This window comes from Seriola aureovittata, chromosome 22, assembly GCF_021018895.1.
Source record: "Seriola aureovittata isolate HTS-2021-v1 ecotype China chromosome 22, ASM2101889v1, whole genome shotgun sequence".
Lineage (NCBI taxonomy): Eukaryota > Metazoa > Chordata > Actinopteri > Carangiformes > Carangidae > Seriola > Seriola aureovittata.
The window spans coordinates 16,930,914-16,944,319 of NC_079385.1; the positions used below are offsets into that span (position 1 = coordinate 16,930,914).

At 42.0% G+C, this 13,406-nt stretch overlaps 1 protein-coding gene across 7 annotated transcripts in view; it reads left to right on the forward strand.

Annotated features, from left to right (window-relative positions):
• syt1a (synaptotagmin Ia) overlaps positions 1 to 13,406 on the forward strand; it is a 172,147-nt gene that overhangs the window by 133,331 nt on the left and 25,410 nt on the right. For 6 of the 7 annotated variants that reach the window (XM_056367176.1, XM_056367179.1, XM_056367175.1 and 3 more), the window contains 2 exons: positions 8,293 to 8,465; positions 11,352 to 11,477. In XM_056367176.1, coding sequence (XP_056223151.1) covers positions 8,293 to 8,465; positions 11,352 to 11,477 — 299 coding nt within the window. The remainder of the gene's footprint in view (positions 1 to 8,292; positions 8,466 to 11,351; positions 11,478 to 13,406) is intronic. The other variant, XM_056367181.1, reaches the window with a different exon arrangement.

Below are 13,406 nucleotides of genomic sequence, written 5' to 3' on the forward strand. Positions count from 1 at the left end.
GATCAACAATGATCAGTATTGTGGTTCCATTATGCGGCTGCTGAGGTTGATGTTCCCTTTGGCTCAGTGTTGAATGTCTGTCAATGAGACATATTGATATTCCCAACACATTTAGTCCTGACAACCTTTTCACGTCATCTTAAGAAACGGAGCAGACTATTCATTACTGCTTCCATTTTATGACACTGTAATTTGTGTGTGTGTGTGTGTGTGTGTGTGTGTGTGTGTGTGTGTGTGTGTGTGTGGTGTGTGTGTGTGTGTGTGTGTGTGTACCACAGGCAGAAAAGGTTCTGTGAGATCATCCCAAAAAACGTCTGACCATTATTCAGAGTCATAAATTACTGTTTTCTCACATCGTCCCCCCTCAATCATAAGCAGTGAGTCCTGCTCCCCGGTGCTGCTCAGCTGAATGATGAATGCCCCAGGACTTGTTTACTCCAGGGTATATCGATACTGTCTGGAGAAAGTCAGGTAGCAGATTTTAACAAGGCATATGTGAGCGGAGGAGCTGCACAGTCACAGTCTGCGCCGCTGTGGCAGGAGGCTTATAACCCAGTTTAAGCCCCACGAGCTTTTGAGGCTGGTGGCATGGAGCCGTCACATGGACTAAACTCGTAGCTGGAATTTTCTGTCCGTCGAGATCTGCAGGACACATCTCTGAGCCGGGGATATTGCCTCGGCCCCATCTGTTGGCTGACGGCTCCAGCATGCAAAAAGCAAACTTTATTTCAATCTTACTGAATTCACATTCTTTGCTTTTTTTAAAAATATTTTAGATATTCTAAACGTGCATAGTTTATCCAGTGATCTGGTTTGGTGAGGTTTATTCAGAAAAGGATGATTTTCATATGCTGTTCAGATCCTATTTGACACACTGTAGGGCTGCAGCTCATTATTGTATTCTCAATTAATCGGTTAATTGATTAGTTTATAAAATTCCCAGATCTCAAGGTGACATCTTCGAGTTTTGATCGACAGGACAAAGATATTCAGTTTACAAAGACGTGAAACCAAGAAAAGCATCAAATCCCTTGTATAAGAAAAGTGGATTTTTTTCTTCTTGGTAAACAAACTGAAGAAAATAACAGAAGAAGTGCAGAAAAGTAGAGAAACACATCAATTACTGTGATGAAAAGCAAAGGAAATAAATGATCGAGCAGCACGATTGTGTAGCACAAAAATTCCCTCTGCAACAAAATGGAGCCTTCTGATCAATTTGTGAATGATTAATCCTTCTTCTTTTACAGAAACATGAACACACACACACACACACACACACACACACACACACACACATGGAATCACATTAAACCATACTGTGACTTCTCACTGAGCAGAGAGCTTGCTTCCACGGAAACCAGTGTATTGAATTTCCTAGTAAGTTTTCTAAACACCCGAGGCTTAACTCCCCAATAAACAATTAACCTCTGGACGCACAGGCTGTTTGATCCATGACTGCTGGCTCCAGCAGCCATTACTTTAAATAACACAGACAAGCGATTGACATTTCAGAAAAAATAAACAATGGCTTTAATTTATTTATTTATTTTAATCAGGGGCTTTGTGCTTTTCCACAAACAAATGCCCTCGCTAACATTTTTTTAAAAAAGTCTTTAACAAGTTTTTACATTTAGTAAGAAGTATTAAAATACCAGGTTTATAAAACAACAAATTGTTCAAATTAAGTTTTTAGCTGTTGGTTCTTTCGCCCTCTAGTGAATCACTTAATCAATTTTTGCCTAATTTAAGCGAAGAACACTCGAAACTTTCATCATAAACAGCTACAGTTCCCTCAAGACAGTAGATTTTTGTTTTTTAAGAAAATCCAGACAGTAGTCTCTACAAAATAAAAGCTCTGAATTGATCTGAGCTAAACTAAACCATGTCCCACAACAGCACAGACACAAGAAAGCTTTTTTTCCGCAGTCTGTTACTGACTTTTGGGACTTTTATCTCGAGAGTCAAACTCTTTTGGGGCTGAGGGGACAGTGTCTTCTGGTGTGGGCCGAAAAGAGTGTCGCACACCGATTCCAGATGGTTCCAGATAAAAAATACAAAAAATAAGCGACTAACAGACTTAGTGGTGTAACTTGACACAAAGATTAGGGAATAATGCAAAAAGATGCGTCTCAGTTTTTTTTAATGCGTCTCAACTTGTTTGACTCAGTGGCTGCTCACAGTCAACAGACAGCAGAGTTTATTAAAGGGGATTACGGCGGTGGATCAGCGGCGCTATTTGTCTCTGCCTGCCTGCTGCTCTGGCAACAAGCCTGGTTGTCTACTCTCTGCCCTCGCTTTACTAAAGTTTGCCTGCCACTAGACTCCCATCAGGGACCGGTCAAACCAAAAAGCAGAGCAGATTCAACCCCCCCCCCCCGAGTCTTCAGTCAACAGATGGCCAAAGATCTTCTTTCTTCTCACTTTCTTCTTGTCATTTGAGGGTTAGATACATGTGACTTTCTTGTAACTGGTTTAGGTTTTTAATGTTGCTGTCTGCCGACCATCACAAACCACAAAACCCCCTCTGAATAAATCATTCCGTACATATTGGATGTGAATACGCCTTTACTCTGAAACAAAGAGATGAACCATATTTAACTGCTCTGCTTTTCTTCTTTCTTTGTGCCCAGAAAATGGCCGTCACTGCTCTTCTGTCTCATGTCATGGACGTGGAACAGGACTTTGTTTAAACTCACACAAACGTCTCTGGATACAGTTTTTAATTATCGTTACCTCTCAGTTACTTTATAGTGAATCATTGTTGCTCATGGTTGGAAGATGCTCCCTGCTGTTGTCATATTGTTTGCTTAAACAAGCCACAGTGGGGGAAAAGGGCGCGGACAGTGTTGCTCTCATAGGCATAACAAGATATAATGTCAAGGTTAATTGACCAACAGGGTCTTGTCACATTGGATTAGTGTGGGCTTCTGGGAAGTGGATATAAACCAGATGTAATATTACACACACACACACACACACACACACACACACACTCTTTAATGTAAAGCACTACGTATTACCAGGGGTGTAGAACAGGATGATTGCAGCTGCGCTCCTATTAATTACAGAGCTGAGGCCAAGTAGAGACATTTTATAGAGCTAGCATAAAATCTATATAACATACATTTTAAGTCTTAATTAATGTAAGAGGAACAACTAATGCTAATCATATACTGAATAAATTTGACTGTTCGTCCATAACGATAATTCAGGCATTATTAAGGATAAATCTGGTTTATTAGAACTTGGGTTTTGTTTGTGTTGGGTTGGCCTATCGTTTCAAATGGTTGCGACAATACATAAGTCACCAAAGTAATTCCTGTCATCTGGGAGCGCAGTGACTTTGCTGCAGTGGCGTCAGGCCGGAGACACGATCAATCTGAAGGTCAAACAGTTTTGTTAACAAGCCAACAGTTATTTGCCAGATTATTTAGATTTGTGGTAAAAACCAAAAGTGAGTGTAAAATGTCTGGCAGTGCCGTCTCGCACTGTGCGCATAGGACTGACGGTCAACGCCAAGAAAACCAGACTTAATCTGAAGACGTTGACTAAAACATGATTTAATAAAAATGTATATATGGGTATGTATCTATGGAAGGACTCTGAGAATACTTGCAGTATGTTTAAAGGACAGCAAATGTCAGCCAGTGACTTTGTTGCTTTATGCTGAGGTTGCTGTTTCTTTGACCTCCTCTCACGCCTCTAAAATGATACCCGATAAGCTCGTCTCTGAGAACCCAAACGCAGCACTATGTATGTATCGGAGCCAAATCAGCCGGGCTGAGGTCTCGCTGTAAATTATATTTCCTATTCCACTGATTAAATATAAGATCTGTCATTCAAAACTTCTATGACGGTATTATTCAGTGGAGTTAATATTTCTACTGGCGTTCAAGGCACCATGGGAAAATTTCCTGTGTTCTAAGAAGTAATATGAGTTTATTATTTTTTGTTAGATTGGTGGGTGGTGGGTCGCCGGTGTCAGTTCCCACGTCTTCCTCTGTGAGTTTCTTTCCATTTGTGTTGGTTTTCTTTAAGTGGTTTACTCCCACATTCTGCCATGTGGAATTCAAATTAGGTGTACCGGATAGAAATGTTCACATAATGTGTGTGTACTCCAAAGCAGAGTGTTAATCAATATATCAGTGTGTGTGTGTGTGTGTGTGTGTGTGTCAGCCTTTGTGATGTACTGTTGAGCTGTCCAGAGTGGTTCCCTGCCTTTTTATCTAATGCAGACCAATAAGATGGGAAAGTGTTCAAATGAGACATTTTAACATAATGTGACTAGTGCAGCGTTGTGGTGATTGAAGCAGAGCAGCTGAGTAGTGACATCCAATCATATTCACGTACTGTAAGTGTAAACTGGAGCTTTTTATAAACTGATGCTTCCCAATGGATTATTCTCTAAGACCATCACGTTGCAGCCACTTCAACCTCCTCCTGATGTGCTAAGCTTCGGGTATTGTCGACTTTACTACGCTTTGATGTTCATGTATGTGTTTATTAATGAGCGATCGGTTAAACCAGCAGTATTTTTGCACCTGGATTGGATTCTTTGAAGACTTGAAGAGCTTTTACGCCAGGTTCAGCATTTCCTGCATAAACCACAGTGATGCACTGGAGCAGGAAATTACGATGGTACCGGTTACAGTGTGGAGATGAATGGAGCAAAAGTTGCTTTTGTGTGTCTCTGAATTCCTGGTGTAATGCAGCTCTATACGATCTGATTCTACTACGACTCAGGTAAAAAGGATCTCAAGCATAACAGAAAATACTTCCTTTATGTTCTGTGCTTTATTCCGTGCGCTGCCGTGGCATTTGGTGTAAAAGTCATGTTTTATTTATATAACCCAAAACTGCACATCTCCCCATGAGGGCTTTACAAAACCTTTACAGAATACGACGTCCATTAGCCCTTCTATAAAAGAAACGAAAGAAAGTCCAGCTGCAGAATTGAAGACGGCTGTAGAAAGAAAAAGTACATACATTATACGTCACTGGCTGTGTCTGAAGTTGTTAGAAGGTTTCTCATTGTTCGGTGCTCTGGTTTTTCTCTAACCATTTTGATGAAGGTGCTGAAAAGCGATTTGAGCCTTGAGGAACGGCAAACATGAATTTCATCATGCGCAAACCCACCCATTAGAGAAACTCCATTTTCCATGCTACGTCACACGGCGGAACGAGAGATAAGTGCTGGGAGTTGAATTGAAGTGCGCATGCTGGCGGTACCGCCTCTCGCTCTTTCTTTCACTTTCTCGCTCTATTTCTCTCTCGAGGAAAGACACTCACACAATATAGTTAATTAGGTGATGCTTTTATTGCTTTCTGGGACTCAGGTTGCTTTAATTAAGGAACACACAAGCGCCTTTCACCGGGAGGCGCGCACTTGATGAATAAGATAAGGGCTGGATTCATGCATTGATTTGTACTGTAACTGCCTAAATGGCTAAATTCCATCAGGCGTTTTTAAGCATTGATGAAATGCCAGAATGACTGTAGAGCCACCGAAGCATTCGGGGTTATGAGACAGAGATTGTAACAGGATATTTGTTTTGATTTCTCTTAATCAGCATTTCCATTTGAAAAACCAAAAATCCCAGACTGTCTCCTTCCCTTCCTGTTTGTATTTGTATGTGCAAGGTGAAAGAGGTCCTCAAAAGAACAGGTGTAACACCACCATTTATAAATGTTCATGGGTTTCTTACCATTAAGTCTGGAGTCAATAATATTACTAAGTTAATAATAAAGAACCTGCCAACCTGAAATTTTCACCTATTAATTGGTTTTAACTAATCTATAAAGATTTAGTAATTATTTAACCCATCAAACCCTTTATGAATTGCATCTAATTAAAAAAGCGTTGCTGAAAATTTAAGCGGGACATTTGCCCTTTGACACTCAACATTTGGCAACCAAATGTTTATGGCACCTCAAAACTTCCAATAAGAATTCAGTCTGTTTTTGTGTCCAAAGCTTAAACCCAAGAAACAGTCGCTGACAGACAGTTTATTGTCTAGAAAGTCTCAGGTTTTTGAAGGAAATGCAGTTGGTTATGGATGGCTCATTGCAAACGAGGCCTATCCAGTGTCACCTCCATTACCACAGCGCTCCGGGGCAAGGCCAAAGCTGTAGCTCCTAAAGTTATTTTAGAGCATCACTCGCCGTTTTTTCCTCAGAGGAGAGTGCTTATTGATTTTGTAAACAGAGCATCGATTTTTCTCCTCTCTCGCTCCCTTTGGACCTCGGCGAAGGAACCACAGCTGAATGGTGGTGAGCAAAACCCCAGAGTGATAGACTGTAATATACTTTTCTGTTTTGATGGGTCTTTCTGGAGTTTTTCAGATAAAGTCTTCAAGGGACTGGAGTTTGACCTGGCTTATGTTATCTATTGGTTTGTTGGATTTATGACCGCTACTGGATTAATTCCTAAGATGAACCATGACAGGAGAACTGTATGTGTCTTATTGGATAAGATTTTTTTTTTCTTTCATCAGATAACACAATCTTCAGATAACGCGATCCAAATTGCCTCAGTCAGAAGTATTCCCTTTGCCTCTCAGAGTAGTAATCACTGACAAAAACCGAAAACATGCCTCTAAAATTGGCTCATTTGTTTGTTATTCTTCTCTATTAAAATGACGAGTGGGCTGCCAGGTGTTTGGTGTCTGCTGAGTAGAATGAAGAAGCAGCGATTGCGACCGCTGAATTAGGAAGTCCAATGCGGGCTCTCTCATTATTTTCAGCCCATCTGGACTCTCCGGTACTTTAAAAAACAACCCACTTCCTCCTTCCATCATTGTGTTTGTGTTTCCGTGTTGTGGATACTGTGCTGAAGTAGATGATTCTGGCAACAAGTTAAGATACTGTAGGTGTCACTGTGTTGGCAGCTGGCTGGTAAAGTCGTGTTGTTGAGCTGAGGATCTGACAAGTCTGTAGGTGACTGAGTCGGTTGTCCAGTTTTCCCACTCAGGTCCAATCACTAAGCCAACAACATATGGAGGAGGGAAAAACAACTTCCTATGTGCCACTCACGTTGAAGTGCCTTTTTTTTTTTGATTTATCATCTTACAGGCAGTTAAGCAAAACAAACCTGGGAAAAACTCCAATACTGTTGTTCCAGACCTCTAACCTTACGTCTAATTAATATCTGGACATAAATTGGTTCATCCATCCACTCATTCGTCCGATCATTTTCTGCTACTTCAAAACACAGTATAGATTCTTCTTTCTCCTTCCTGCAAGCAACTGAATAAGAAAGTCTTCTAGCTGTCCCTTGGCATAAACACACCACAACAAAGGGACATTGTTCAAAGTAAAAGACATGTTGTTACGGATTTTTATCCTTAATGAAAGGTTTGAAAACTTTCAGAAATCCTAAAACCTTTGTACTACTTCAAAAAAGAGTGAGCATGGCTCAAAGTGCATCCGAACCACAAACTTTTTAGCTTCCCGATAATTAACCTAAAGGGCGTAACACTGAACAGAACTGTGCGAGGAGTTCAGCTCTCTCCATGCACTGATGATAATGCTCAGACAGTGGCTGTTTGACAGCTGATGATTTGACTGTGAGATCACTGACAGATGACGTTAATCCCGTAATTTACAAAGGAAGGCCCACCCATTGACATCCCTCTTGACTTTTAAATTTCAGGTTTAATTTAACCCCTGAGATCAGGCCGAGCTGCTCAGCCTCTAAGAAAAGTTTTAGTGTAAAACTGCAGTCTGTAGAGAAAAAAAAAAAACTCTTAATCTCCACACCTGAGTTTAATTTCACACTTTTTTTCTTCAGAGGTAATTTTGGATCTGAGAGCTTGTGAACAGTGTGTGTCAAACCCCCCGTGAACCCGTTTGGTTTTACTGCATCATTGGCTTGTCATGGTCATACCTCTGTTAATGCCTCTCGAGCACACCCTGCAAAAATTACCGCCGCCTCTCGGTCCCCAGCAAGTTCCGTGTTGCCGGTGATTGCCGTGAAAGTGTCAGCTGTCTGGGAATCTTTTGTTTAAATGGCAAGTGGAAAATGCCAACATCTGTTACTTCCACTAAATTGGCTGAAGCTGTTCAGTTGGGTCTTGTCCCGCCAGTCACGACCGATCGTTTAGTCTGCCACCTCTTGATGGACCCCCAGCGCTGGCTTAGGTGCTGATCGGTTGTGCCAGCTCTGCAGGTTTTTATGTCACCTGTCAGTTGGCGTAATCACTACTTTTTTTTTTTCTTAAATACTGCTTTGGCCCAATCTGCAGGACCAGAAAATGTAAATCCAAGCTCTTTCCTGTTTGCTTTCTCTCCCAGTGCCATCATGGGCCATCTTCTCTATTGCCTTCGTGGCGATCATCCTGGTGTTGGCGTGCTGCTTCTGCATCTGCAAAAAATGGATATTCAAGAAGAAAAACAAAAAGAAGGGCAAAGACAAGGGCAAAAATGCCATCAACATGAAGGACGTCAAAGATGGGGCCAAAACCGAGGTAAAGACTTTGAACTATTGTTGCCTAAAATAAAAAAGAATAACCACCCCTGCCTGCTGATTTAATCCCGCTCTTTTGCTTATGCTAAAAGTTTAATTAATTTGTCCAGAAATATGTCTTAAATATATCAACAATGTTCAGTGCTTTTATGTTTATTTGCTGTGTTTCTAATGCGATATGATGGCAGAGTCGTTTTCACCGACAGTATGAAAATAATTCCACTGCAAATATGACTGTCAGAAACGTCCCTATTTTTATGCACTGCAGTATTACTTCCTATGATATTTCATCATTTAATTAAAAAGGAATTCAGTCTAATTACAGGAGAGTTAATGGAAGTCATTTAAATGGCTTCAGGTTGAAGAGAGAGTTTTTTCAGTCTCTCTTTATTTCTCCTACTTTTCGTTCCTGTGAGTGTTTTCTTTTTTTTCTTTATTTATTTTTTGTCATATGAGGAGCCGCTCTCTTGTTGAAGAGTGTGAGTAACGTTTTGCCGTGTAATGAAGTGGTATCCACCCAGAGAAATGACATCACCAAACCGAGCAACAAATGGGAGAGAATCTAATTAAACTCCACGTTTCCACAGTACAGAACGGGAAGCTATGAAACGCTGATACTTCAAATGGAGTTAGCACACTAATTGCACCAGCAGAGCGTCATTACACCGCCGTCCTCGGTGGAATCGTGTACAAAGTGTGTTTAATTTGCTGCTACACCTCGACTATCAGAGGTGGATCAGAATTGTAGACAGAAAACCACTGACAGTGTTTTCATACTTCATTTGACTTACTTATTGTAGAAGAAAGCATAAATTAAGACTGAAATGAGACTCATTGATTTCCTCAAATCAGAGAACACTGGGAAGCTCAACAACCAACAACACAGCGCATCACTTAACTTGGCACAGGAGACGATTTTTCCCCTAATTTTCCAATATTCTCATTGCTTTTGCACAATCCAATTTTATTTTCAGATAGCCAGATTGATCAAAACAAACGGCCGCTTATCGGTCGCCCTAATTAACCAATCTCTGACATCGGTGAATCTGCCACTTCCCGAGGCAAGCGGTCATTTCTCCTGGTGTGCCCAGACTCTGGTGTGTTAACTCCTGTGTGTGGTTGTTTTAATTTGTGTTTCTTCCTTCTATGTCCTCCTTATCTGTGTTGTGTCTGATGACTGTTCGGGATGGTCACTGGCGGTAGGTTCCTAATTGCTGTTGGATCTTCTTAAGCCTGCTGCTCTGACGTTTTTTTTATAGCCTCTTGACAACGACTTACTCCCGTAGAACCAAATATATGTAACTATGCATACAGTACATGTATATCTACTGTATATATGTGTGTACAACCTGCATATGCACATATATATGTATGAGAGAAACACTGGGTGCGCATTGACAAGGTTGAACCACACTGATTTTTGTGCCAAGCTAAAGTCTCCTGCCTTTTGAATCTTTCATTTACATTTCAAACAAGTGGCGGCGGGCAAACGTAGAATGATTGAGAGGCTCTGCAAGTAAATCTTTTGAAGCTGGTGATAAAAAAATGAATAAAAAATAAATAAAAAAAGGAAGCTTTTGACGTACAGTGTCATTTGCATTCACATCTGTCAACACAGGTGAAACAGATCATACCTTACCTGATGTTAAATTAACCGTAGGAAATCATTTAGAAATACACTTTTGATAAATACAGGGAATTTATTTCCTCAATCATTTTACCTGCTCCACTTTTACCTTTTATTCATGTGTCAAAGAAAACTGGAAAAAAATAACAAACACTCAATTTGGATTTGCAAAAGGCAGAGACCAAGTGGCTCAGCGGAACATTTTAAAACCGATCAGTGTTGTTCAGCTTTCTTGCTTCCACATGAGCAACTTGACAAACTAATAGGAGCAGGCCCCCCCACCCCCACCCCCCCCCCACCCCCCCCCCACCCCCCCCCCCCCCCCACCCCCCCACCCCTCCCCCAGATGTACATTACAACCCCTTTTACCAACACCTACCCACCCACCGCTGGCATGATGCTTCTAGCTACCATCGGCGTAGGGGTTAAACATTAAAGCTTTAGGGTTATGATGACAATGTGACTGAATGTTTGAGGGCGTAACCAGACTTGGGAATGTGGGAATCACGCGAGAGCACCGGTTTGTTCGACAGAGAATGCTCTGCATGCCTAACAGAGACATCTTGGAAGGCAACCTTTGACGCTGAATGAATGACCTTGAGAAACCAGTCTTTGCCTCTTCAATCGCATGTTGGTCCTATAACAAACTCCTCCGCCCCCTCCCCCACACCTCTCCTTTCCCCCCTCCCCCACCAATGCCACCACCTGCTACCCTCACCTCAGTGCCAGGCAAGCGAAAGGGCAACTTCACTTCTCACTCTGCCACTTCGGACACTTCCCAGTTGATATGTGTTTTTGCCAGAGACTTGATCTGCCTGAAATAACATCAAGGGAATTGTCTTACTGTGATCTTTTCTGGAAGCATCTCTCTCTCTCCTTCTTTCTGTCCACTCTCAATGTCTCTCTACCCCCCCCCCCCTTCTTCCTCTAATGCCTGCCCATTGCTCTCATCTCTGGCGCCATCATTTGATCTTTTCTCCCTTTAGACAGAAACACCCAGAGATTGATAGAAAAGCATCATCAGGGGACCAGGCCCGGGGCTTTAGTGCATCACAGAGCATGTCCTGATGTTAAATGCTATGGTGTTTTAGTGCTTGCTCCCCCCCCCCACACCCCGTTTTCCCCTTATACATCATAAAACAAGTGGCAGCTTTTACAGGAGTAGGTCCACTGGCAGGACCTGGGCGGGGGAACGGCTGGCTGGGTGCTAGCGCCAGCGACAAACAGGCGACACTGACTCTTGGTGGGTGTCTCCTTCAGGCCTTGAAGGATGAGGAGGATGCGGAGACAGGGCTGACTGAAACGGAGAAAGAGGCCGAGCCCAAGGAGGACGAGAAACTGGGCAAATTACAATACTCCCTGGATTACAATTTCACGGAGAATACGGTAAGGATCTGTTCTCCATACCTCTCTCAGTGTGTGTCGTTGTTGCGAAAGGTCCTCCCTCGTAAGTATGGTCACACCGAACCTCCGAGGTGGTCCAACTTCTCATCCCAACAGAGATTAAACAGGAATCAACCCAGGTTGTGCACAACATTCTCCTTTTGTTGCATCACCACCGCTGCAAACAGTATGGTCACTGAAGCCTGAGAGCAATCACACAGGGATATATCATGGTGGTCGAGTTTGCGGATTTGCCAGTGAGCCTTATAAAACATACAGTACACTACTGGGATTTAGTTTGTCTCTGAATTTGTTTCTTTCTCTCTACATGATTGAAAACAGCCCCTGCAGATATCCATCTGCTTTATTTTTTCCAGCGACTGAGTTTTAAAAAGCAGAATGAGGAGGCACATCAGCTTCCCGGCGCCAGATGTTGTGTGACAGATAATAGACGCGGTGCGTGAACACAGCGCTGTCCCTCTCTGGGCTAGCTAACTCGCCATTATAAACAGAACTGACAGCCTGAGATTAGACAGTAACACTCACTGCTCCTGTACACACTGAGTCACACACTGGCATAGGTACATCATCCTTATCTGCACACACACACACACACACACACACACAGAAAAAAACTTTAATCATTACAAAAAAAAGTTTCTGTCCCTTTAGTCTATAATTTCAAGCAATTAACCTGTGTAATATTTATCAATACACCAATCACAGAATCAATAATGATAGTAATAAAATTCAAAGGTGCAGACACCATTAGTGTTCAGTCAGCCAGACCCTCGTTTCATTTCGGGAAAAAATGACAAAGTATTGAGTCATTTCATAAAGAGGGATATTATGTGGACAGTATTACATTTCACAGAGTTGATCTGTCATGTAGTGTGAGGCAGTGACAGGCCTTTGTATGAGCTTCCTGATTACACCGGTAATAATCTGCACAGTGGAGCTGAAGTGTAATGAATGGATGACAGTTTTCACGCTTCATGACAGTGACCTCGGCTCACTGCCGCTCCAGCTGCGTCTCGGAAAAAGTTGGAAGAAACTTCCGCGGCAGAAAACCCAGGGAGGCAGCCGTTCGTCTGACCCACTTTCAGCTCAGTGACGGACACATTGAAGAGGCAGCGTGGCCTTCAGGAAGTGTTGTGGGGTTTTTTCTTTTTTAAATCCTCAGGCTCTGAGACCCATGCAATCAATGTGAACACCATAGAACTGCTGAGGGAGAACTGACACAGGTGATTGATTTAATACCTTGGCTGCAGGTTTCTTTACACAGTAGAAGGCTGGGTGTTGAAATTTCCATTATTATTGAGTAAGTGGCGTTTCTTAAAGAGGGGGGCCACTATGGAGAGGAAGTATTGTCTACTCTTTTGCAGTTACAGGTTATGTTTGATCATACAATGTCACAGCCAGAAGAACCAGCCCATGCTAATATTGGATGTTTCTGCAGCGGGAGGGTTGTCCGACCACGTCTAAAGGGAAAGGTGTTGATATCTTTTCCAAATGGATGCAATGGAGGTTTTTTAGTTGCTTTACACACACTTTCCCTCACCTTAAGCATACTTTAATTAATCTGTAGTTGCAGTGCACAGATGTAGGACTAAATGAAATATTTACAGGAAGATAAAAGTCATAAAAAAAGTCATTAAATGTCGGTACTACAAGCCAGTAAGAGTAGTGGAGTATGAATAATGCTATTACCATGTTTATAAACCCTGAAGAGCTTGTTTCAGAAGAGTTGGTTGTTGTTAAGATTCGCCAGGTGATTTCTTTTGGTGAAACTGAGCAAACTTTTTTTTAATGAAAATGTCAACAATAAGCCTCCCAGACACACAGTGCTCACTCATTCATCTTCCTTTACGCTCCTGCTGTTAGCACTACTCACTATGGCCTTAAACTGTGTCAGTAAATGCTCCACCCTGC